The 27,114-nt window shown below is 38.0% G+C and overlaps 1 protein-coding gene across 1 annotated transcript; it reads right to left on the bottom strand.

Annotated features, from left to right (window-relative positions):
* Positions 1-227: 227 nt before the first annotated feature.
* LOC132553484 (multiple epidermal growth factor-like domains protein 10) lies at positions 228-22,789 on the bottom strand (the record flags this gene model as incomplete). The annotated part of the gene is made up of 8 exons (XM_060217732.1): positions 22,702-22,789; positions 10,520-10,726; positions 9,172-9,405; positions 8,066-8,302; positions 1,752-2,012; positions 1,395-1,529; positions 629-763; positions 228-362 (listed from the first exon to the last, which is right to left on the bottom strand). Coding segments are annotated over exons 1-8 (1,432 nt in total), but the record flags the coding sequence as incomplete, so codon positions are not given.
* Between the last annotated feature and the right edge of the window lie 4,325 nt (positions 22,790-27,114).

The following is a 27,114-nucleotide window of genomic DNA, read 5'->3' as shown; positions in this document are numbered from 1 at the left end:
AATAAGTTAGGTTGTGAAATATTTCCCATGATTAGTATTGGAAGTTTCCATGTTTTAAAAAAGTAAAATAACTACTGTTGTAAATCGCTAAAGACATAGAAAAAGAATTTCCTCGATTTTTCTGTACTTTGACTATTACAAAAACGATCTAGCACAGCATACAAGACACACTTTGCGTCAATAGAATCATGACGAATTTGTGGTGTTTTTAATGACAAAATACGTACATTGATCACAAGATGTCCCCTTCCATCCATCCATGCATCCTGTGACTTTACACTTGCCATTAGCGTTATCGCATCCTTCTTCCTTACAGTGACATTTGTGTATACAATTCTCTCCAAACCTATCTAAATCACAATCTGTAAAAGGGATCATTCTTATAACAATAACAAAATATACGTTAACAATCGCATAGTTTTGTGAAATTTAAAGTTGTATTTTGAAACACATATCACGATATTGAAAAGGACCGGGTTGACAATTAAAACTTAATAAAAAGGAGTGGACATGTATGTTGTCACTGTATCTTAACGTAAGATAGAAATGATCCAGCATTATCTGCAACCATGTAAATCGATAAATAACCAAAAACATGTCTGTAAAAAAGCATGCACTTGTCACCTACCTGTATCACAAGCCACTCCGCTCCAACCACTAACACAACCCGATATGTTGCATGTACCATCAATTCTGTTACATTCCCCAATGTTACAATGACACATGCGCCGACAGTCTGGACCAAAGTGTCCATGAGAACAGACTGAAAATAAATGGTATAGAACCATCAACTAGAACAATGAATTTCTCGATTTATTCGTCATTAGTGAGTTTTCAATGATTATGAAACTTTTTGTTATTTTGACCCAATTATTTTTCTTTAAATCGGTACCAGCTAACTAGACAAAAGAAAGCATGTTGTTGGGATCAATTCCTAGAATATCGAATAAGATTTGGAATTTAAACGCTGTAGTTTAGGGAAGAATGGGGGGATTATAATTCATCTAATTATAGGACTGCTGCCCGTCTAGATTTTGACTTTTCTTCCTATCACTTTGGGTTTTTCTCAATTGAGAAATTAGTTCCTTCGCATTATCACTGACAAGTCCTAGAAGGACAAAACAGCTGAATGATGCAGTTCAATTCATTGTTTGACAGAAGGGTATCCACCTCTAAACTATTAAAAGATACTATTCATTTGTGTGTTCAATCTAGAAATGGATAACACACAATCGGAAAATTTGAAATCGGAAAGATCTTGAATAGAACGATATTGCCATTTTAATAACAATTTTCTGGTTTTGTTTTGTTCTGTTCTGCTTATCGACGGCACTATCCACAATTTGCATAAATTGTCTATACCTAAACAGACGACAAAAATGAAAAAAAAATACCTTGGTCACAAGCTTTACCCGCCCAGCCAGCGGAACAGCCCAGGATAAGACAAGACCCCGTCAATTTGTTACAGTCAGATGTGACACAGTGACATGTCTGGCTACAGTCTTTTCCAAATTTACCCGGATCGCAAACTGTGACGAAAAAATTAGATGTGAATTAAAAATAGAATTACATATATGACGCCACTTCGATGTCGTCGTGAGTAATTGAAATATAGGAGGATTATCAGTTTTTGAGAGGATATTAACTAGAGGGTTTTTTTAATGGTAAGGAAAATGAAATATGCTAATATCTGACACTCGTGTTAAGGTCATACTATGCGTGAAATGTTTTAGTATGATTAACATAATCACCTCCAATGACCTGGACCTCACACAGCTCAATAGTTGCATTCCTTTCCGAATAATACTTTACATTCAATGGCTCGTAGTCAGCAGGACGTTTGTTATAGAATATGACGTATCGACCTGAGACAGAACACCATAGTGACTGGATGTAGGAGGGCAGACCGGGTCCGTGGTCATGGTAACATAAATAGTCTCGACTCAGCGCTTGGGAGTTATTATAGGAACTGTTTGATATATAGAGATAAAACCCGGACATTCGGAAGGTATCTGAAACAGAATAAACCACAATTTGAATACAACAAACGTGTATTTCAAGAAGATAGGATGAGTTTTTTTTCTGCGCAAACATCAGCCCATGTAAGACTCACATTTTGCTAACTATGATGTTGTCGTACAAACAGAATTTTGCACAGTTTCTGTAAGTTTTATTCTACAAAATGTTATTTGAAGAAGTTTGATTCCAAACTATGGACTGGGGAAATACCCGTGACTAGTGTACACTTTTATTGTATACCTGGATTTATACCTGTAAGTGTGTGTACGATATACATTATATATAAGCATTGTCATCTTAACCATGCCGGCTGGAAGTTACTCGATGAGTACGGAAAGGCATACAAGTCTTGATGTTGAAAATGTTGAAAAAGAAAAGAAGACAGTTGAAGACAGATTAGATGAATTGATTTCTTCGATGCTGATTCGTGAATATCTTGATGGGAAGACTCTGCAACAAAACCGTGTCATATGTGCTGAAATATTGGAAATGACAGATCGTATAGAAGGGAGAATTTACGAGCTAGAATCTGAGGAAACAGAAACAAAGATAATGAGATACAGGAAAACAGAATGACCGTGAACAGCGTGTAAGAGAAGATTCCATTCGGATAACTGGTCTAGATGATCTCTCGTAAAATGAGTCTGTGGAAGAGTATGAAGGAAAAGTGGTGTACTTCGTCACGTACAAAGAATGGATTTGACAAAGAATGACATTGACATAGCTCACAGACTAGGGAACTTTGACAGAGCAAAACAAAGGAATATGATTGTTAAATTCACTATCAGCAGGGAAAATTAGAGAGATGCTTTCAGTCTGGACTGTGTAAAAACACTTATAGTGTGGATGGAATTTTTTTTTTTTTTTTTTTTTTGAGTTCTGGAGAATTGAAAGAAACAACGACTGTTCATAAATACTCTACTGGACACAAACGACATGATGAACGATGGAAACTTCCGAAGTAACTATTAGGATTCTTTTTTTCACAAAATGATAGATATTTTCACCAGAGAGGTCGGCAGAGACAGCAAAAGACACATTCCTATGTGTCGCCGACCATTTTATTAATATGTCTCTGATTTTAGCAGCAAGATGTTGATAATTTTTATATGTTGTGTGTGAAATAGTCAATAAGTGTTAATATTGTGTTTCCACCTTTTATGGATTTAATCGAGAAAGTTATCTATACTTGCGGTAAGTCCATAATTTATAACTCTTCTTATATACTGAAAGGATAAAGAAACGCAGGGTAATATTTATTCCGATATTTTGAAAACGCGTTCTCCAAATAAAGTGAAACTTTGTGGATTGAATAATTAGGTCATATTACACCTTGTCATGTACCGAAAATTTAGTCACGGTACAGTGCGCAGCTCTGGTAACTGGAGGTAGGAAAAAACAAGAATCTCGTGCACCGTGTTGTTCTGGTCTCATGCAGCGTTGGTCAAGTCACTCTTCGTTAGTCTTTAGACAGACCAACTGCTTCCCTAAAATTAATTGAGAATTTTATTCATTTTAAGAGTGGCACGACTCACAGAAGTTTAGAGGGGTCAGGCCATTCAGATGCTGATGCAAGGACAGCTGCAAAATCAGGTTGCTAGGCACTTTGGTGTTAATGTTTCCACCATAGAACGTCTTGTAAGACGTCTTCGGGAAACTGGGCGATTGGCCGATCGACCTAGGTCAGGACGTCCGCGCGTAACGTCACGACGTCAGGATCGCTATATCGTCGTCTCTCATGAGCGTAATCGGCGCCTTACTGCCGTTGAGAGTGTACTTAATGTTCGTGGAAATCATAGGCGTCCTATAAGTTCAAAAACTGTAAGGAATCGATTACGAGAAGTTGGTGTAAGAGCACGTCGCCCCTACGTAGGTCCACACCTTACCCCTGCTCGACGTCAGCGTCGTATGGCCTGGGTCGCTGCACATGCTCCACGACGGTTTCCACTGAGGCAGTGGAGACAAGTTTTCTTCTGGACGAGTCTCGATTCAATCTTTATCGATCTGACGGCCGTCAACGTGTCTACCGACGTCGTGACGAACGTTTTACGGACGCTTGCGTTGTAGAGAGGGATAGGTTTGGGGGCGGTTCAGTAATGGTGTGGGGAGAATCTCACACGGGTTAAAATCACAATTGGTTGTAATTGATGGCAATTTAACAGCAGCTAAGTATAGAGATGAGATCCTCCGACCCGATGTTATCCCTTTCTTACAGCAGCATAATCTAACCCTCTAGTAGGATAATGCTAGGCCCCACGTAGCAAGGATTTGCCAAGTCTTTCTGGCCAACAACAACATTCAACCACTAGCCCTGATTTGTCCCCGATCGAGCATCTTTGGGACCAGTTGGATAGACAGGTTCGAAAGCGGCAGCCACCCCCTGCTACTCGAGAGCAGTTGACCAGAGCTCTGATTGAAGAGAGGGACAACATCCCCATAAGACGGATTAACGCTCTCATGAACTCTATGACCAGAAGAATAAGGGCCGTGACCACAGCAAACGGCGTACACACAAGATATTGATGACTCAGTTCAATTTCAAAATCCTATGGGTCCATTCACTTTAATCGTTAGTACCTCTAAACCAATTGTCAGATGCAAAATACAGACTTTGGAAATTTTTAAGCTTTAATTTATCTGTAAGTATACAAAATTTCGTTTTAAATGAAGAACGATATCATACTTAATTTCTGGTTTAAAGTTCACCCTGTGTTTCTTTATCCTTTTAGTATAGTATTTAACATATATGTGTTATATGCTGCTAATCAATTTTAGTCCACTTATTCAGATATAGTTGATTTCATTCAGATCCTTAAGTCATAACTGAATTCTTATTTCCTGAACATAGGAATACTACTTTTATTTTCATTGGATGTATTTCTGTCTTTTTCTTTTTCTCTCGGTTTTATTCCTTCTGTAACAATGATCATATTTAAGCTAACTCGACGCGGAATTTCTCCAACGTCGGAACACCTTGGGCAGGTAGCACTTAGCACTAAAGTGCACTTAGTCCGTAGGGAACCAGAATATTTTTGTTTTTATTAGTATACTACTTCCGGTTTCCGGCTTCACTACCGATAAGGTTCTGAAGGTACAGTACAGATGATAATTATTTTGAAGAACAGGCGGATGGTAGTACAAAACATCACCTTATATGATTTTACAGTCTCTTGTTATTTAACTCATTTCTTTTCTGTCCTTACTCCCTTATTTGATATCTCTACGTTCCAGACTAGACTGTGATACTGTTAGCTTGACTTGAAAGTGTGTGTGTGGGGGGGGGGGGGGGGTCCAGGTTCTTTCCAATTGAGATAAACGTAAATACGTAGTTTCCTATCTTAGAGATGTTAAATATAATATATATTGTCTTAAAGATGAGCATTTCACTCCAGAAACCGAAAAACTTATGAGAAACGAAAGGGATTTGACTGCTTTTTTCATCATATCGAGGAAATTCTCGCGGCATATCTATTTTTATAATAATTTTTAATTTAAGATTCAAAAGGAGAAGAAAGATTCTACTGGTAAATTTTAAGTCCTAGACATTAAAATTGTAAGTAAACGTATTACTCTAATTTGTTTTTATGGTCCCGATCAAGACAATTAAGATTTTTATGATAATATTTAAGATATAGTAGATGAATACAGCAATGACCAAGTTATTTAATGTGGGGATTTTAACCTTGCTTGAAAACCTGAAATCGATTGTGACAATTGTTATAAAAATGTTAATAATCCAGGACCAGAGCTAAAGGGATCATTATGAATTAGTTCGTATATTTAGAGAACAACATGGAAGAAGGTATATTTTGAAGAGGAAGATCCCAGTCAAACAGGCACGTATAGATTACTTTCTTGTCTCAGAAAATGTGTTGGCAAGTATCGGTTCATCATACAGAGACCTAGGGTACAGATCAGACCATTCTTCTCCTAGAATATTTATTAAATTAAATGAATATATAAAAGGAAAGGGGACTTTGAAATTATGATGCAAAGAAATATGGTTATAAAGGATGAATACAAAATTGTCTGTATATTATGTTGATTGTCTGGATCCTTTTCACTTCTCCAAGATCAACTTCCCACCACGCCTCGGGTCTTCCTCTTGGATCAGTATGCGAACAACTTCCGTTAGGGAATACATCCGCCGTAATAACACCGTCAATAGCTTTGTCAGACGTATAGTTGTGGTAAATAGTACTCTGTCGGGTGGATTTATGATGTGCCAGATCATCTGCAAGCAATGCAAACAAAAGTTTCAGAATAACAATTGTCAATATGTTATTTCTATTGAAGAAATGACAATTCAATAAAAAGTAAAACTTGATACAATATCATGAAGGTCCAATGAAAATGTTTTGTAAAAAAATATATAAAGACTAAGGGAAGATACATTATTTTGCACCTTAATTTTGATATTGTGAGGTCGTTTTTGGTTCATCAGTTATATGTACATTATACTCGTTAGTACATTGTTTCAGTTTTTACAATTTTGTTTTTCTGTCTACGTGTACTCACATATTGCTATCTGAAATGTAAAGAAATGTTACCTAACTTTCAACTTACGATATGTTATACACATTTCTTTGTATTGCAAGTACATGTACCATTTACTATTCTTCCCGTATCATTTCATTAACTTAAAAACAAGTAACTGTTTGGGTACATGTCTTTATCAGACTCGTATAAATTATTTTCTCATTAACTCGATTTGATGTGCATATGTTTTGGTATTTCTAAAGCCTGTCTTAACTATGGTGAAATCATGGTGAATGATTTTGTATTTTATACAAATGTTTTAGATATCAAACATATTGCGAACTACAAGTACTTTAACCTCGCACAACTCAAAACATACTCTTACCCAGCTTCATTTATTATTTATATATTGTTTAAACTCTTACGTTCTATGATTATATTTTTATTTGTAGATGCCATTGATTATACCAGAAGCCGTGATACCAGAAGGTAGATTGTTGGTCTAAGCAAATGATGAGACTACACATCTTAGATTATGTTGTTTTTAATTGTGTACGCTGATCAATTTATCAACAAGATCCATTGGGTATCTGGCACAATTCCTGTCCCCGGCGTCTCATACCATTGAACAATCGTTGAAAGAACAGTTATTCAATATTTGCGTAAGAAAGGTCTAGCATCTAAGGATATCCATACTAATTTGCTTGAATGTTGTCCCTTCAGTGAAAAAGTGGGTAGCGGAATTTAAGCGTGGCAAGCAGAACTTTGAGGATGACGCCCGTCCTTGAGAGTACATTCTATTCTTACGGAAGATCTTTCAATAAGAAAACTCAGCCCGTTGGGTACCAAGACTACTGACAGTTGATCAGAAGCATATCCGGCTGACTTTGTCGCGTCCTAATCTGAACCTGTGAGAGACAGATTCTGCAGAGGTTTGTGACTTTAGATGAAACGTGGGTCCATCATTTCTCCCCACAGGCCAAACAACAGTCGAAACATTGGAAGCACCATCCGCCAAAGAAGGCAAACATTGTTCAATTTACTGAAAAGGTTTTGGCCTCATTTTGCTGGGATGCTGGTGTTATTCTCATGGTAGATTATATGCAAAAGGGACAAACAATCAAATGACATACATCATGCATCACTTCTTAGGCAATCAAGAGGAAATATTATAAGCAAGCGCCCCGGAAAAGTCAGTAAAGATGTGTTGTTCCACCAGAACAATGTCCTTGTTTAAGAGTCTGCCATTGTCATGGCTGCCATTAACGATTGTGTCTTTGAATTGATTTAGCATCCGCCTTATTCGCCTGATCTCGCTCCATCAGAAAAGGACTTTTTTGGTATGGCATTTAGGCCCTTAAACATCGCTGGGGAAAGTGTATAGATACGGAAGCGGATTATGTTGGAAAAAAATAATGCAATATGTCCGCCAAAAGTCTAACCCTTTAATATGAGGCTCACAACTTATCAATCAATTTGGTATGTCGTTTGTTGGTCTACGGCACCATACACAAAGAGAGACGCTGCAAGGAGTTTATTTTATGAAAAGGGAAACTCCTCAACTTACATTGCCAAACGGCACAGCTGCGTCCCGACCATCCGGACTGACATCCTCCACTACAGGCCCCTGTATCTATGTTACAGGCTCCTCCCGAGTTACAGTGACATCGGAGACTGCATGATAGTCCCATCCAACCAGTCTGACATCCGTCTACGTCGCACTCCCCGGTGTCAGGGTTACATCCACTAGACTGACAGTGACAGGTGTCACTACACATAAACCCAAACTTTCCGGTGGGACATCCTAACACAAACAGAACAGAACAAGAAAGTAACAACATTTCAACATACTTTCGACCAAACTCATAGTCCATTAAACTACGTCAATACATGATTCACCTGGAGAATCAGAAACGATGAGAATTAGACCTGATGTTCCGGCAGCGATAGCGTCTTCTGCTTCATCCGCCATGTAAATCGTGGCCAATCCATGTAAGTAATGTCACGTTTGTAAATGAGAACAATATATACTATAAAGGAACCAACAGGCAAACTAAGTAATAGAAGGGAATTTATAATCAGTCTATTAGCATATATGGAAGCATCATGCAAGAAACCCTGCTATTTTCTAATCAAGTCCACTATTATGTTTACCACTTCACTCAGTAGAAGCATGGTATTTTCGATATACTGACATAGTCAACGAGCATTTCACCGGATTTAACTATAACCATGCTGCACATCTTTATCTACCATATGTCTAAAGTTTACGATATATATGCTTAAATACTCCCAATGTAATATAGACCGCGTTCACTTTAGATCAATTTGTCGAAAGAAGAGAAGATGGTAGACTTCGTAGAAATTGAAAAAATATATTTCACCTGTGTGAATCTCCGGCACTTCCGATGTGACTTATTATTACCGTTTTGTCCCCTTGATAGGCAGAAGGATTTTTTTTATTACGCAACGATTGCCGAAATTATGATAAACAGAAAGACAACCTTTATCGGATCGTTATTTCGCATTTCTTCTTGTTTTTACTTTTTAAACTGTATGGTTCTTCTGAAAAACACCATTCTATTCACATATCTGCCGCTAAAAAGTAAACTTCACTTCTGTATTTTGAGGGTAGACAAACTATTATGATAGTAACAATCTAGCTATACTCACCGTAGACTTGGATCCCACAAAGCTCAACAAATGCGTCTTCGTTCTTTCTGTTGTTGTAGAACACAACGTATCTCCCATCAACGTGACACGGACGTGACTGATTATACGTTGGTATTGTGGAATCAGCGTCATGGTAACACAAATAGCCTAACTGTTCATTGATAAACCCATCAGGCATTGTCATGCTCCTATTGTTTGCTACGTAAAGACTATAGTCTTTTAGATGATCTGTTCCTGGGGATGATATAAAATTATTAATTTTGTAACTACAAGATGGTATTATTGAAAGAGAGGCGGGCGATAAAGTGATAAATACTATTTTTGATAAAATGATTCAGCACATTAAATAAGAATCCCTTTTTCGCTAAGTTAGAAAACATTAGCTCGCCACAATAAGCATAGCGAGGTTACTGCCCTCTATACTGTGACACGCTTTATTTACAAAATTTTGGAGGAAGGATATATGTTTACATTTGTATAATACACTACAATTTCAGAATTATCTCAAAGTCTTTGTAAAGTCAAATTATTGAAATTATCAAACAATACGGCACGAGTGTTTATTTGTATTTCATTGAGACTTTGAGAAGAAGTGATAGGCATTCTGACAGTTCCAGTCATTGACTAATTAACACGACAGATCAGACCTTATAGGGCTGCTTTACTGTGTTGGTCTGGTATAACGAATGTTTTGTTTTCTGCCACTACCAAGCTTATCAATCAGTACTGGTATTGCTAATATTTACCGCTGGAGTAAAACCAGATGAATATATCTCACTGATAATAATTTTCACGAAAGTACTTATGTGCACTTTACCAGCCGTTGACAACAGAGAAATTGGTCTATATTTATTATAAGCAGATAACGATAAGTGAAAAAGAAACAAGATTGCAGTGTAATTTTAGCATGTGGTGGCCGCCTTCATCCCCCACAGGCTTTAAAATCCATCTAAACAATTTAAAATGTCATCATCATTGAGCCAAAAACAGATTAGTTATTTGAAACTCCTTTAATTTGCTGTAATGAAATCTGTGATGTTTAAAAACCAAAGTTTGCATCAGTTACAATGCATATATGTGATACTATAAAAATAATCATTCGACAGTTTAGACTTGTCCTTATCATCAACTACTTAATGTTTAGATGTAGAGGCTTCTACAGAAGGAGTAGAATGCAATACAGTGGGAAAATGCACTAAAACCTAATGATGTTTCAGCACAACTACACGAAAAGAACTGCACAAATGACAACCCAAATGAGTAACACCTGATATTAAGATTAACTAAACAAGACAACCATGCATATTAATCAATAAATGGATTATGCGTTTCCTTTTTTGGTACTTACGACTACGTCTATATGTGATATTGATCGTCTGTATTCGGTAAATATGTCCCAGGTCAACCTCCCACCAGGCTTGTCGGTGATATAGACCTGTATGGGAACAGTGTCCGTCTGTTACATCAATGCCGAGAACTCCATCTACCGCTCTACCAGCCTCATATCGCTTATGGGTTGAACTTTGTTTTGAGTTTTTATGTAAAGCCAAATCTCCTGAATTAACAAGCATAATATAACATATATGTCATAATCGGCTTGTGCCAGGACCATTTTCAATTAAGGAAGACATTCCCTGAAGGAAATGAATTTTCAGGCAAAAACGTAGGTCTCGATTGAGACAAAATAATCAATTAACTATTATTCATACCAAAAAACTCCCGATTGCTGACGGGAGTTCGGCGCCATTAGAGTAGGAACAGGAAATAAAACCAAAGCAAAAAACATAAATAATTCCATTTGTTCTATTAAGAAAAAAGAAAGTAAAAGAAAAAATTTTCTTTAAAAAAAAAATCATATTTCTGTTTTCAGGAACTTTCTTGTTCATGTTTTTTCTTTTTAAGAAAACTCTTACATAACTTCCATATCCCAATCAATGGAGATCCCTTCGTTTATGATGTACAAGAGTTCCTCTCAGGAAATGCTCCGGTAATCAAGTCCATTAAAGTCTACATTGGATATTTCAAAATGTGATTCAGCTGCACAATGTTCAAGAACTGAAGTTCCTAGGCAAGTAAGGACCACGTTATTTTCTCCGGAATTAAGATTTGATTTATTTTCAGAATGTGGGGCGACTTGTGCCTGAATTGAACTCAAATCACAGACATTTCCTCATAAAATGAAAGAAGCTGCAACTGCTGTTCACTTCAGTCTTAATTATATCATTTGACGTGCAGTTAGGTGTGTATCTGGTGTTGTCATTTCGATCACTCCTTGTCAGACATTTTTTAGTTACCCATCAAAGATGTTTATCTCCAACAAAGGCCAAAATGAAGTGAAAAAATCTGATGTTAGTGTTATCCTATCGATCAGCAGCTGTCGATAATAAGATGAAGTTTGAATCTCACTGACGACGGTTACGGTCTATAATTACTTAATTTCTGTGTGGATTCTAAATTAGAACACTGATTATTTTTTAATTTATGTTGAAAAATATAAAACTCGTTGGTTCCTAATCTAAAGTGATGTACTTCTCTATACGTCCACCTCCTCCAAACTGATGTACATCTCTATACGTCCACCTCCTCCAAACTGATGTACATCTCTATACGTCCACCTCCTCCAAACTGATGTACATCTCTATACGTCCACCTCCTCCAAACTGATGTACATCTCTATACGTCCACCTCCTCTAAACTGATGTTTATCTCTATACGTCCACCTCCTCCAAACTGATGTACATCTCTATACGTCCACCTCCTCTAAACTGATGTACATCTCTATACGTCCACCTCCTCTAAACTGATGTTCATCTCTATACGCCCACCTCCTCCAAACTGATGTACATCTCTATACGTCTACCTCCTCCAAACTGATGTACATCTCTATACGTCTACCTCCTCTAAACTGATGTACATCTCTATACGTCCACCTCCTCCAAACTGATGTACATCTCTATACGTCCACCTCCTCCAAACTGATGTACATCTCTATACGTCCACCTCCTCCAAACTGATGTACATCTCTATACGTCTACCTCCTCTAAACTGATGTACATCTCTATACGTCCACCTCCTCCAAACTGATGTACATCTCTATACGTCCACCTCCTCCAAACTGATGTACATCTCTATACGTCCACCTCCTCCAAACTGATGTACATCTCTATACGTCCACCTCCTCTAAACTGATGTACATCTCTATACGTCCACCTCCTCTAAACTGATGTACATCTCTATACGTCCACCTCCTCTAAACTGATGTACATTTCTATACGTCCACCTCCTCCAAACTGATGTACATCTCTATACGTCCACCTCCTCTAAACTGATGTACATCTCTATACGTCCACCTCCTCCAAACTGATGTACATCTCTATACGTCCACCTCCTCCAAACTGATGTACATCTCTATACGTCCACCTCCTCCAAACTGATGTACATCTCTATACGTCCACCTCCTCTAAACTGATGTACATCTCTATACGTCCACCTCCTCTTAACTGATGTTTATCTCTATACGTTCACCTCCTCTAAAGTGATGTACAGCTCTATACGTTCACCTCCTCTAAACTGATGTACATCTCTATACGTCCACCTCCTCTAAACTGGTGTACATTTCTATACGTTAGATGTACGTTAGATGTACGGAATACGTTTTGAGACATGAAATGGTGATGTATAGCACCATGTTTATGCCATATAGTATAATTAATTTGAAATGTAATAAATTACTTGTTTTGATTTATAATCGAAATCAAAGCAAAAATTCTGGCATTTTCATAAGATGATTTGTCGTATCATACCTGGCACAAGAAGTGTTCTTTATTGAGTTTTATTTTCTGGGAAGCTTGTGACAAATGAAGCTCAAATAACATGAAGTTTTAAGTGTTACCTATTTTTTTACCCTTAAAGTCTTTGTATGTTTAATTCAGTGCTCAGTAGGTTAGGAAGTTTTAGTCAGAAGAGAAGAGTTATTGTGATCACAGATTTTTTTACTGTACTTGAACTTGTACTATTTATCATCAAACATGTTTGTATCGTCACGTTTACTAGCTGTATAATGGCATATCCAAGTGTCTCTATGAATACGTACAATTGTAACGGACACTTTTATTATTATTATACCATTCTTAATGGCTCGTCAACACATAAAAGGTCATTAGGGCTATCAACCGGTAAAACACACAGCGATCCAAAAGAAAATGATATTAAACAAACCAACAGTTAAAAGACAAATACTAAAAATCTTAAACGAGTATATTGACATCAACGATTAAAATGATACGTCATTGTCTTTTTGTAATGGATACAAGCATTTGGAGACTTTTTCAAACGTTACTTCGGTATGCGATACTAATTTGTACATCCTGAAGAGGTTCTGATACACAATCTTTTGAACTATATATATATATATATATGACATATTACTATGAAACAATGCAAATTCTATACAAATTAAAGACTTTTTGCAGTCATATATCGGTGCTGAGTTATTTATATTACATTTTTGTTTCATATTTCTTGAGAGTAAAATAATGTTTTAGGCGTTTCGTTGATTAAATATTCATTTACCTAACAATTAATTTTTGTTTATCAATATATTACATTGATGTAAATTTAGTGATCCCCATATAAGGAATTTGTATTTTAATGATATTCCCGACTAACGGTAGTTCACCATTACTTTGCAGCTGGTGCTATAGAAAGAATTACAAAACAACTATAAATATGAATAATCAACAATCCGTCTTTAAATGATAAACAAAGTAACTTTTTTTTTAAAATCCACGAGAAAAAAATGCTTGTCCGATTTTAATTTAAATGTGTGTGTTGTGGGGGTGTATTAAATGAAAATTGTCTATGGAAGGGAGGGGGTAGCATTTCTGCTACCAATTTATTGATTATGTGGAGCGCTCTCCTGGACAGGAAGGAAGAAAATATATGGAGGAACAGAAGAAGATTGCTTTTGGTTTTTTATCTCTCACATTCCACCCAAGATAGTTACAACTTCAACCTTGAAAATCGCCTTTTAAAAGAGAGGATTAAAAGGTGTACTTTTCAGGTCTTACTTCACACTGAAATCAGGTGGTTCTTCAACCGGGCAGGTGAGAGACATTGTTTTTTTTTTTATGATCAGTGTATGAAGAAAAAATGCAAAGCCTAAAAAGAGCATAACCTTTCCTAGTATTTAGAATGTGTTTTTTAAAGTACTGAAACAGAAGAATAGAAGTTATAATGTCATTTGTGAAGAAAGTAAATTAAAAAATGAGTTATACTACGTTGATAAAAAAAAGTAATTGAATGGATGTGCTGATTGAATTTATATCGTAGTTCCCTCTGCGTCGCTTTGTTGTTACCTCACAGACGATAGTCAAAATGATTATGACTTGTAGTTGAATTATAATTTGACATTTTTTGCAAACTATACTTAATTTGAGCACAAAATATTCTTTAAATGAATACAAATACATATTCTGGTATCAATGATTGAAGTCGTTACCATGTTGTCGTCTGATATAGCATGTGTGATACGTTTATATGATAGAGAAGAAACTAATCACGCTCACCAAGCCGCTTGATATCTTCGTTAAACTATCAAGAATTGGTTAAGTGACTACTACCGGTTTCTGAAAAGTTCCGATCAAACGCTTGCGGGACAAGGAGAGCTACCCTCTTTGGGTCTTATCATTACTGACGAGTCCTAGAAGGACAAAAAGGCTGTATGATGCTGTTTCATTCATTGTTTTACTAACTTCAAAGTTGTATTCAAAGCTGCTATTCACTTGTGTGTCTTTCGTAAAATCTGTTCAGAATATATACATGTACTTGACGTTATTCTAAAATTATAAGATGTATGATAACTACGATTTTTTTTAATAATAGGGCTAGTATTAATTGAGCCGAATAGGTGATTTTCGCCAGCTAAGCGAAGGAGATATTTAAAAGATTTAAAAGTCACACTGAAATCCACTTCTATTACATATTTTGTCAATTTTAGACCTATATCCATGCATTAAATTTAACCCCTTACAACCTCATTTACAGTTATTTCCTTTCATCTATATTTCTTGTTCAAGCAGTAATATATAAAACAAATCTACGAACTTGTCACTTTTTTATTTAAATATGTTATCATATCGAATGCATAAGTAATCGGATTACATGTACTTAAACAACAAACATCAATCGGGTTTAAACTGTATCTATATACGTGTGAGATGATATATACATCACACACACATTATAATATAGAGACAAAATTACTGACAAAAACCGTGGATGGGTTTTCACTGAGGAGTCAGTAGCTAGTGTGATTGTGAAGTATAAGCAGCTTGATTTCACTATGTCAGAACATGGGCGTAGTTTCGCTCACCTTTGCTCCAAATATATTATGAATTTTTTTATATGTACACGTTTATTAAACTAGGTTGAAAATAAACGGCTTCTCTATTCTAAAAAGGGTATGCCAAGATTTTACAGCCAATTTGATTGTTTGGAATTCTTTTCTTGATGTTTAGAGCAAACAGAGCTCGAGGTATGGATCATTTCTTTTATATTTTAGCAGGACAAAAATGGTATGCTGCTACTGAAAAGGGGACTCTGGTATGTTAATTAAGTGGAGGGGTATATGATATCTTGCTACTGAGCAGGGGAGTCTGTTTTTTTTTGTTTTTTTTTATTTTACAACAATTGCGAAGCTAGTTTGTCTAACTTATATAAATCACTCTTGTTGGCTTGCATGGAAGCGCGCGAGGGGTTTAGATGTGGGAGGAAACCGGAGTACCTGGGGAAAACCCTCGTGGTCGGGCAGATGACCCCATACCTTTTCACATCCATTCTGGAAATCGAACCCCGGACGGCTGGATGAAAGGCGAGTGTGTTACCACTGTGCTACCCGACCAACTGTAATGTTACTACTGAGGAAGGGTGTCTGGTATGTTATCACTGGGAAAGGGAGTCTGGAATGTTATCACTGAGAAAGCGGCGAATGGTATGTTACTACAGCTGAGGGAAGTCTGGCATGTTATCACTGGGGAGGGGAGAATGGTATGTTATTACTAAGGAGGGGAGAATGGTATGTTATTACTAAGGAGGGGAGAATGGTATGTTACTACAGTTGAGGGAAGTCTGGTATGTTGTTACTGATGAGGGGAGAGTGGTATGTTACCACAGTTGAGGGGAGAATGGTATGTTATTACTGAGGAGGGGAGAATGGTATGTTATTACTGGGGAGGGAAGAATGGTATGTTAATACAGTTGAGGGGAGAATGGTATGTTATTACTGAGGAGGGAAGAATGGTATGTTGCTACAGTTGGGGGGAGAATGGTATGTTATTACTGAGGAGGGGAGAATGGTATGTCACTACAGTTGAGGGGAGAATGGTATGTTATTACTAAGGAGGGGAGAATGGTATGTTATTACTAAGGAGGGGAGAATGGTATGTTATTACTGGGGAGGGGATAATGGTATGTTCTTACTGGGGAGGGGAGAATAGTATGTTACTACAGGAGGGGAGAATGGTATGTTATACTTGAGGAGGGAAGAATGGTATGCTATTACTGAGGAGGGGAGAATGGTATGTTATTGCTGAGGAGGGAAGAATGGTATGTTACTACAGTTGAGGGGAGAATGGTATGTTACTATTGTTGAGGGGAGAATGGTATGTTATTACAGTTGAGGGGAGAATGGTATGTTACCACAGTTGAGGGGAGAATGGTATGTTATTACTGAGGAGGGGAGAATGGTATGTTACTACAGCTGAGGGAAGTCTGGCATGTTATTACTAGGGAAGGGAGAATGGTATGTTATTACTGAGGAGGGGAGAATAGTATGTTATTACTGGGGAGGGGAGAATGGTATGTTACTACAGTTGAGGGGAGAATGGTATGTTACTACAGTTGAGGGGAGAATGGTATGTTATTACTGAGGAGGGGAGAATGGTATGTTGTTACTGAGGAGGGGAGAATAGTATCTTATAACTGGGGAGGGGAGAATAGTATGTTATAACCGGTGAGGGGAGAATGGTATGTTATTACTGATGAGGGGAGAATGGTATGTTACTACAGTTGAGGGGAGAATGGTATGTTATTACTGAGGAGGGGAGAATGGTATGTTACTACAGTTGAGGGGAGAATGGTATGTTATTACTGAGGAGGGGAGAATGGTATGTTACTACAGTTGAGGGGAGAATGGTATGTTATTACTGAGGAGGGGAGAATGGTATGTTATTGGTATGTTATTACTGAGGAGGGAAGAATGGTATGTTGCTACAGTTGGGGGGAGAATGGTATGTTATTACTGAGGAGGGGAGAATGGTATGTCACTAAAGTTGAGGGGAGAATGGTATGTTATTACTGAGGAGGGGAGAATGGTATGCTATTACTGAGGAGGGGAGAATGGTATGTTATTACTGAGGAGGGGAGAATGGTATGTTATTACTGAGGAGGGGAGAATGGTATGTTACTACAGTTGAGGGGAGAATGGTATGTTATTACTGTGGAGGGGAGAATGGTATGTTAATACAGTTGAGGGGAGAATGGTATGATTACTGAGGAGGGGAGAATGGTATGTTATTACTGAGGGGAGAATGGTATGTTATTACTGAGGAGAGGGGAGATTGGTATGTTACTACAGTTGAGGGGAGAATGGTATGTTATTACTGAGGAGGGGAGAATGTATGTATTACTGAGGAGGGGAGAATGGTATGTTATTACTGAGGAGGGGAAAATGGTATGTTATTACTGAGGAGGGGAGAATGGTATGTTACTACAGTTGAGGGGAGAATGATATGTTATTACTGAGGAGGGGAAAATGGTATGTTATTACTGAGGAGGGGAGAATGGTATGTTAATACTGATGAGGGGAGAATGGTATGTTATACAGTGTTATTACTGAGGAGGGGAGAATGGTATGTTACTAGAGTTGAGAGAAGTCTGGTATGTTTTTACTGAGGAGGGGAGAATGGTATGTTATTACTGGGGAGGGGAGAATGGTATGTTACTACAATGGTATGTTATTGCTGAGGAGGGGAGAATGGTATGTTACTACAGTTGAGGGGAGAATGGTATGTTATTACTGAGGAGGGGAGAATGGTATGTTACTATTGTTGAGGGGAGAATGGTATGTTATTACAGTTGAGGGGAGAATGGTATGTTATTACTGAGGAGGGGAGAATGGTATGTTACTATTGTTGAGGGGAGAATGGTATGTTATTACAGTTGAGGGGAGAATGGTATGTTATTACTGAGGAGGGGAAAATGGTATGTTGTTACTGAGGAGGGGAGAATAGTATCTTATAACTGGGGAGGGGAGAATGGTATGTTATTACTGAGGAGGGGAGAATGGTATGTTACTACAGTTGAGGGGAGAATGGTATGTTACTACAGTTGAGGGGAGAATGGTATGTTATTACTGAGGAGGGGAGAATGGTATGTTATTACTGGGGAGGGGAGAATGGTATGTTACTACAGTTGAGGGGAGAATGGTATGTTATTACTGAGGAGGGGAGAATGGTATGTTATTACTGGGGAGGGAAGAATGGTATGTTACTACAGTTGAGGGGAGAATGGTATGTTATTACTGAGGAGGGGAGAATGGTATGTTACTACAGTTGAGAGAAGTCTGGTATGTTATTACTGAGGAGGGGAGAATAGTATGTTATTACTGGGGAGGGGAGAATGGTATGTTATTACTGAGGAGGGGAGAATGGTATGTTACTACAGTTGAGGGGAGAATGGTATGTTACTACAGTTGAGGGGAGAATGGTATGTTATTACTGAGGAGGGGAGAATGGTATGTTGTTACTGAGGAGGGAAGAATGGTATGCTATTACTAAGGAGGGGAGAATGGTATGTTATTACTGAGGAGGGGAGAATGGTATGTTACTACAGTTGAGGGGAGAATGGTATGTTATTACTGAGGAGGGGAGAATGGTATGTTACTATTGTTGAGGGGAGAATGGTATGTTATTACAGTTGAGGGGAGAATGGTATGTTATTACTGGGAGGGGAGAATGGTATGTTATACTGTTGAGGGGAGAATGGTATGTTATTACTGGGGAGGGGAGAATGGTATGTTACTACAGTTGAGGGGAGAATGGTATGTTACTACAGTTGAGGGGAGAATGGTATGTTACTACAGTTGAGGGGAGAATGGTATGTTATTACTGAGGAGGGGAGAATGGTATGTTACTACAGTTGAGGGGAGAATGGTATGTTATCACTGAGGAGGGAAGAATGGTATGCTATTACTGAGGAGGGGAGAATGGTATGTTATTACTGAGGAGGGGAGAATGGTATGTTACTACTGTGGAGGGGAGAATGGTATGTTATTACAGGAGGGGAGAATGGTATGTTATTACTGGGAGGGGATGGTATGTTATTACTGAGAGGGGAGAATGGTATGTTATTACTGAGGAGGGGAGAATGGTATGTTACTATTGTTGAGGGGAGAATGGTATGTTATTACAGTTGAGGGGAGAATGGTATGTTATTACTGAGGAGGGGAGAATGGTATGTTGTTACTGAGGAGGGGAGAATAGTATCTTATTACTTATGGTATGTTACTGGGGAGGGGAGAATGGTATGTTATTACTGAGGAGGGGAGAATGGTATGTTATTACTGAGGAGGGGAGAATGGTATGTTACTACAGTTGAGGGGAGAATGGTATGTTATTACTGAGGAGGGGAGAATGGTATGCTATTACTGAGGAGGGGAGAATGGTATGTTATTACTGAGGGGGGAGAATGGTATGTTATTACTACAGAGGGGAGAATGGTATGTTATTACTGAGGAGGGGAGAATGGTATGTTATTACTGAGGAGGGGATAATGGTATGTTACTACAGTTGAGGGGAGAATGGTATGTTATTACTGAGGAGGGGAGAATGGTATGTTATTACTGTTGAGGGGAGAATGGTATGTTACTACAGTTGAGGGGAGAATGGTATGTTATTACTGAGGAGGGGAGAATGGTATGTTATTACTGAGGAGGGGAGAATGGTATGTTATTACTGGGGAGGGGAGAATGGTATGTTATTACAGTTGAGGGGAGAATGGTATGTTATTACTGAGGAGAGAAGAATGGTATGTTACTACAGTTGAGGGGAGAATGGTATGTTACTACAGTTGAGGGGAGAATGGTATGTTATTACTGAGGAGGGGAGAATGGTATGTTATTACTGGGGAGAATGGTATGTTATTACTGGGGAGGGAAGAATGGTATGTTACTGCAGTTGAGGGGAGAATGGTATGTTATTACTGAGGAGGGAAGAATGGTATGCTATTACTGAGGAGGGGAGAATGGTATGTTATTACTGAGGAGGGGAGAATGGTATGTTACTACAGTTGAGGGGAGAATGGTATGTTACTACAGTTGAGGGGAGAATGGTATGTTATTACTGAGGAGGGGAGAATAGTATCTTATAACTGGGGAGGGGAGAATAGTATCCTATAACTGGGGAGGGGAGAATGGTATGTTATTACTGAGGAGGGGAGAATGGTATGTTACTACAGCTGAGGGAAGTCTGGCATGTTATTACTAGGGAAGGGAGAATGGTATGTTATTACTAAGGAGGGGAGAATAGTATGTTATAACTGGGGAGGGGAGAATGGTATGTTATTACTGAGGAGGGGAGAATGGTATGTTACTACAGTTGAGGGAAGTCTGGTATGTTATTACTGAGGAGAGGAGAATGGTATGTTATTACTGGGGAGGGAAGAATGGCATGTTACTACAGTTGAGGGGAGAATGGTATGTTATTGCTGAGGAGGGAAGAATGGTATGTTACTACAGTTGATGGGAAAATTGTATGTTACTACAGTTGAGGGGAGAATGGTATGTTATTACTGAGGAGGGGAGAATAGTATCTTATAACTGGGGAGGGGAGAATAGTATGTTATAACTGGGGAGGGGAGAATGGTATGTTATTACTGAGGAGGGGAGAATGGTATGTTACTACAGTTGAGGGAAGTCTGGTATGTTATTACTGAGAGAATGGTATGTTATTACTGAGGAGGGGAAAATGGTATGTTACTACAGTTGAGGGGAGAATGGTATGTTATTGCTGAGGAGGGAAGAATGGTATGTTACTACAGTTGATGGGAGAATGGTATGTTGCTACAGTTGAGGGGAGAATGGTATGTTACTACAGTTGAGGGGAGAATGGTATGTTACTACAGTTGAGGGGAGAATGGTATGTTATTACTGGGGAGGGGAGAATGGTATGTTATTACTGAGGAGGGGAGAATGGTATGTTACTACAGTTGAGGGGAGAATGGTATGTTATTACAGTTGAGGGGAGAATGGTATGTTATTACTGAGGAGGGGAGAATGGTATGTTACTACAGTTGAGGGGAGAATGGTATGTTACTACAGTTGAGGGGAGAATGGTATGTTATTACTGAGGAGGGGAGAATGGTATGTTACTACAGTTGAGGGGAGAATGGTATGTTACTACAGTTGAGGGGAGAATGGTATGTTACTATAGTTGAGGGGAGAATGGTATGTTATTACTAAGGAGGGGAGAATGGTATGTTACTACAGCTGAGGGGAGAATGGTATGTTATTACTGAGGTGGGTATATGGTATGTTATTACTGAGGAGGGGAGAATGGTATGTTATTACTTTGGAGGGGAGAATGGTATGTTATTACTGAGGAGGGGATAATGGTATGTTATTACTGAGGAGGGGAGAATGGTATGTTACTACAGTTGAGGGGAGAATGTTATGTTACTACAGTTGAGGGGAGAATGGTATGTTATTACTGAGGAGGGGAGAATGGTATGTTATTACTGAGGAGGGGAGAATGGTATGTTATTACTAAGGAGGGGAGAATGGTATGTTATTACTGGGGAGGGGAGAATGGTATGTTATGTACAGTGGTGAGGGGAGAATGGTATGTTATTACTGAGGAGGGGAAATGGTATGTTATTACTGGGAGGGGAGAATGGTATGTTATACACTTGAGGGGAGAATGGTATGTTATAACTGGGGAGGGGAGAATGGTATGTTATTACTGAGGAGGGGAGAATGGTATGTTACTACAGTTGAGGGAAGTCTGGTATGTTATTACTGAGGAGAGGAGAATGGTATGTTATTTCTGGGGAGGGAAAAATGGTATGTCATTACAGTTGAGGGGAAAATGGTATGTTATTGCTGAGGACGGAAGAATGGTATGTTGCTACAGTTGGGGGGAGAATGGTATGTTACTACAGTTGAGGGGAGAATGGTATGTTATTACTGAGGAGGGGAGAATGGTATGTTACTACAATTGAGGGGAGAATGGTATGTTACTACAGTTGAGGGGAGAATGGTATATTACTATAGTTGAGGGGAGAATGGTATGTTACTACAATTGAGGGGAGATGGTATGTTACTACAGTTGAGGGGAGAATGGTATGTTATTACAGTTGAGGGGAGAATGGTATGTTATTACTGGGAAGGAGAGTGAAATGAATAGAGATTGGCGGTGATACATGTAATTTGAAAGCAACTGATGCTGTAAGGAAGACAAGTGCAATTCTACTTACTTGATGCATCTATGAAATGAGTTCCAAAGGATGCCATAAGAAAGACAATACAGAATCCAACATTTTGGGATTTGATGAATTCACTCATGTTCTTCTTTTAAGATATCATTTGTCACATTGTCCCCCAAAATACCACTAATACCCAGTCGGAATGGGTTGTTTAAATAGACCAGGAAGACGAAGTGGGTAACCGTTATCTTACACTCAAACATATTGACTAATTTCTTTATCTGTTCTTAAATTATAGATACATGAGCAAATGCTTTGTAAGGCACAGGTAGGTTAAATCACACTGACAAGCAACAAGTCTCCGTGGATCAATAACTATGCAGTGATTTCACAATACCTGCGAGACATATCGCTATATCTACCCATAATTTGACATGAAACAGAACGATTTCATTACCATCACAAGTGATCAACAGATTATCTTGATGAATTGTCAAATCACACATATCACAAGAGATAGATAATCTTTACAATTATATCACTGGGGATAGACAGATTATCACAGGATAAATAAATATAAACTTAATTATTTAGCATATCACAGGAGACGTTAACGTTGTATCAAAGTAATATAGACACTTTATCATTATATCATAGGGAATAATTACCTTCTCTTTATTTATCGTACTACAGAGGATAAAGAAATTAATCTTAATTATTGTACTACAGGGGATAGACAGATTATCTTAATTATTGTACTACACAGGACATATATATTATCTTAATTATTGTACTACGGAGGATAAACAGATTAATCTTAATTATTGTACTACAGGGGATAGACAGATTATCTTAATTATTGTACTACAGGGGATAGACAGATTATCTTAATTATTGTACTACAGGGGATAGACAGATTATCTTAATTATTGTACTACAGGGGATAGACAGATTATCTTAATTATTGTACTACAGGGGATAGACAGATTAATCTTAATTATTGTACTACAGGGGATAGACAGATTATCTTAATTATTGTACTACAGGGGATAGACAGATTATCTTAATTATTGTACTACAGGGGATAGACAGATTATCTTAATTATTGTACTACAGGGGATAGACAGATTAATCTTAATTATTGTACTACAGGGTATAGAAGATTAATCTTAATTATTGTACTACAGGGGATAGACAGACTATCATACATAAATTTAATATTACAAAAGGTTTCTCTTTTTTTTTCTTTTTTTTCTACCATATTTTCATGTCACAGGGCATAAACATCTTATTTTTTAACATGGCACATTATCATACTCTTTATCATAGTTCAAATGGAATAAGAACAAGTAATAAAGGAATACAGATAAAATAAGGAAAGATAACCATGCTTATCTATTGTTACAGATTATCATACTACACATTTATATCACAGGGAATCAGGAATGCCGGCAGCATTTGGTTTTTCTTCTGTTTTCATATTAAATGAAAACAATAAAATACAATGGGTATTGTAGCACGTAAACAATTATGGTCGATCCATCACATTGTAATATGAAGAACAGATAATGATACAGGTATCGCTATAGACAGGTAATGATACAGGTAACTCTATAGACAGGTAATGATACAGGTATCACTATAGACAGGTAATGATACAGGTCTCACTATAGACAGGTAACGATACAGGTATCTCTATAGACAGGTAATGATACGGGTGTCACTATAGACAGGTAATGATACAGGTCTCACTATAGACAGGTAATGATACAGGTCTCACTATAGACAGGTCATGATACAGGTATCACTATAGACAGGTAATGATACAGGTAACTCTATAGACAGGTAATGATACAGGTATCTCTATAGACAGGTAATGATACAGGTCTCACTATAGACAGGTAACGATACAGGTATCTCTATAGACAGGTAATGATACAGGTAACTCTATAGACAGGTAATGATACAGGTATCACTGTAGACAGGTAATGATACAGGTAACTCTATAGACAGGTAATGATACAGGTATCACTATAGACAGGTAATGATACAGGTATCACTATAGACAGGTAACGATACAGGTATCTCTATAGACAGGTAATGATACAGGTCTCACTATAGACAGGTAATGATACAGGTCTCACTATAGACAGGTAATGATACAGGTATCGCTATAGACAGGTAATGATAAAGTTATCACTATAGACAGATAATGATACAGGTAACTCTATAGACAGGTAATGATACAGGTGTCATTATAGACAGGTAATGATACAGGTCTCACTATAGACAGGTAATGATACATGTATCACTATAGACAGGTAATGATAAAGGCATCACTATAGACAGGTAATGATACAGGCATCACTATAGACAGGTAATGATACAGGTAAATCTATAGTTAGGTAATGATACAGGTATCACTATAGACAGGTAATGATACAGGTCTCACTATAGACAGGTAATTATCTTCGTCCAACACTCGTACAATCCGAAAAAATTCCAAGATTATTGTTTACAACAATAATTTCAACGGCATCGAGAATCAAAACACCTGTCATATCAGGGAAAGATACAATCACAAATCGGGTCACGGTCACACTGAACTGATTCTGTTGAATATACAACCACACATCGGTCACTGTCACACTGAACTGATTCTGGGGTAATATACAAAACAATTCCAAGATTCATTGTTTAATATACAATACACATTTCACTGTCACACTGAACTGATTCTGTTGAATATACAACCACACATCGGTCACTGTCACACTGAACTGATTCTGGGGTAATATACAATCACACATCGGGTCACTGTCACACTGAACTGATTCTGGGGTAATATACAATCACACATCGGGTCACTGTCACACTGAACTGATTCTGCGGAATATACAATCACACATCGGGTCACTGTCACACTGAACTGATTCTGGGGTAATATACAATCACACATCGGGTCACTGTCACACTGAACTGATTCTGGGTGATATACATTCACACATCGGGTCACTGTCACACTGAACTGATTCTGGGGAATATACCGCCACACATCGGGTCACTGTCACACTGAACTGATTCTGCGGAATATACAATCACACATCGGGTCACTGTCACACTGAACTGATTCTGGGGAATATACCGCCACACATCGGGTCACTGTCACACTGAACTGATTCTGCGGAATATACAATCACACATCGGGTCACTGTCACACTGAACTGATTCTGGGTGATATACATTCACACATCGGGTCACTGTCACACTGAACTGATTCTGGGGAATATACAATCACACATCGGGTCACTGTCACACTGAACTGATTCTGGGGTAATATACAATCACACATCGGGTCACTGTCACACTGAACTGATTCTGGGTGATATACATTCACACATCGGGTCACTGTCACACTGAACTGATTCTGGGGAATATACAAACACACATTGGGTCATTGTCACACTGAAATGTTTCTAGGAAATATACAATCACACATCGGGTAACTGTCACACTGAACTGATTCTGGGTGATATACATTCACACATCGGGTCACTGTCACACTGAACTGATTCTGGGGAATATACAAACACACATCGGGTCATTGTCACACTGAAATGTTTCTAGGAAATATACAATCACACATCGGGTAACTGTCACACTGAACTGATTCTGGGGGATATACAATCACACATCGGGTCACTGTCACACTGAACTGATTCTGGGTAATATACAAACACACATCGGGTCACTGTCACACTGAACTGATTCTGGGGAATATACCGCCACACATCGGGTCATTGTCACACTGAACTGAATCTGTGATAGATTCAATCATAAAGTGAGCCACTGGCATAAATAGAAGGCATTCTTTGGATTACAAAACGGGTTACGGTCAAATAGATAAAACTGAGGAAATACAAGCACACGACAGGTCAAGGTGACAGGAATAGTTGTGTATAAGATATAGTTATAGTAAATATCATCGAAAGCGTGTAATGTCGAGATATATCTTGTTCCGTCGGAAGTAGATATGGCGGGTTCATAGAAACGACAACCTCTGTACTCAGACATGACACTGACGCCATACAGCTGTACACCCAAGATCCGGATGTAGACAAATCCGTTCAGAGGGACTCACTTCCGGATAGAAAGCAGACATAACCCGCGGTGTTCGTGCATGTATATACTATAGTATATCTAAATCAGCATTAGATATATGCATAATTTGATCGTCAATATCTTTTGTAATGATGTTTCTGTGCTCATGTCTAACACTGAAATATGTTACTGGAATAGAGACTAGATTATTGTCACTGAATATGCAGTGAGGACATCTAGCATTGATATGATTATATATGATGGTTGTGACTGATATTAGCATAAGCTAAAGATTTCAATTCAGAATATCTTTTCTATACATATTACTTCACTCGCGACATATACTCCGTAGTCTGTTACATA

This window comes from Ylistrum balloti, unplaced genomic scaffold (assembly GCF_031769215.1).
Source record: "Ylistrum balloti isolate Yb309-2 unplaced genomic scaffold, AGI_CSIRO_Ybal_v1 Utg370330, whole genome shotgun sequence".
NCBI classification, from domain to species: Eukaryota; Metazoa; Mollusca; class Bivalvia; order Pectinida; family Pectinidae; genus Ylistrum; species Ylistrum balloti.
This window is presented reverse-complemented; position numbering and strand designations above follow the sequence as displayed.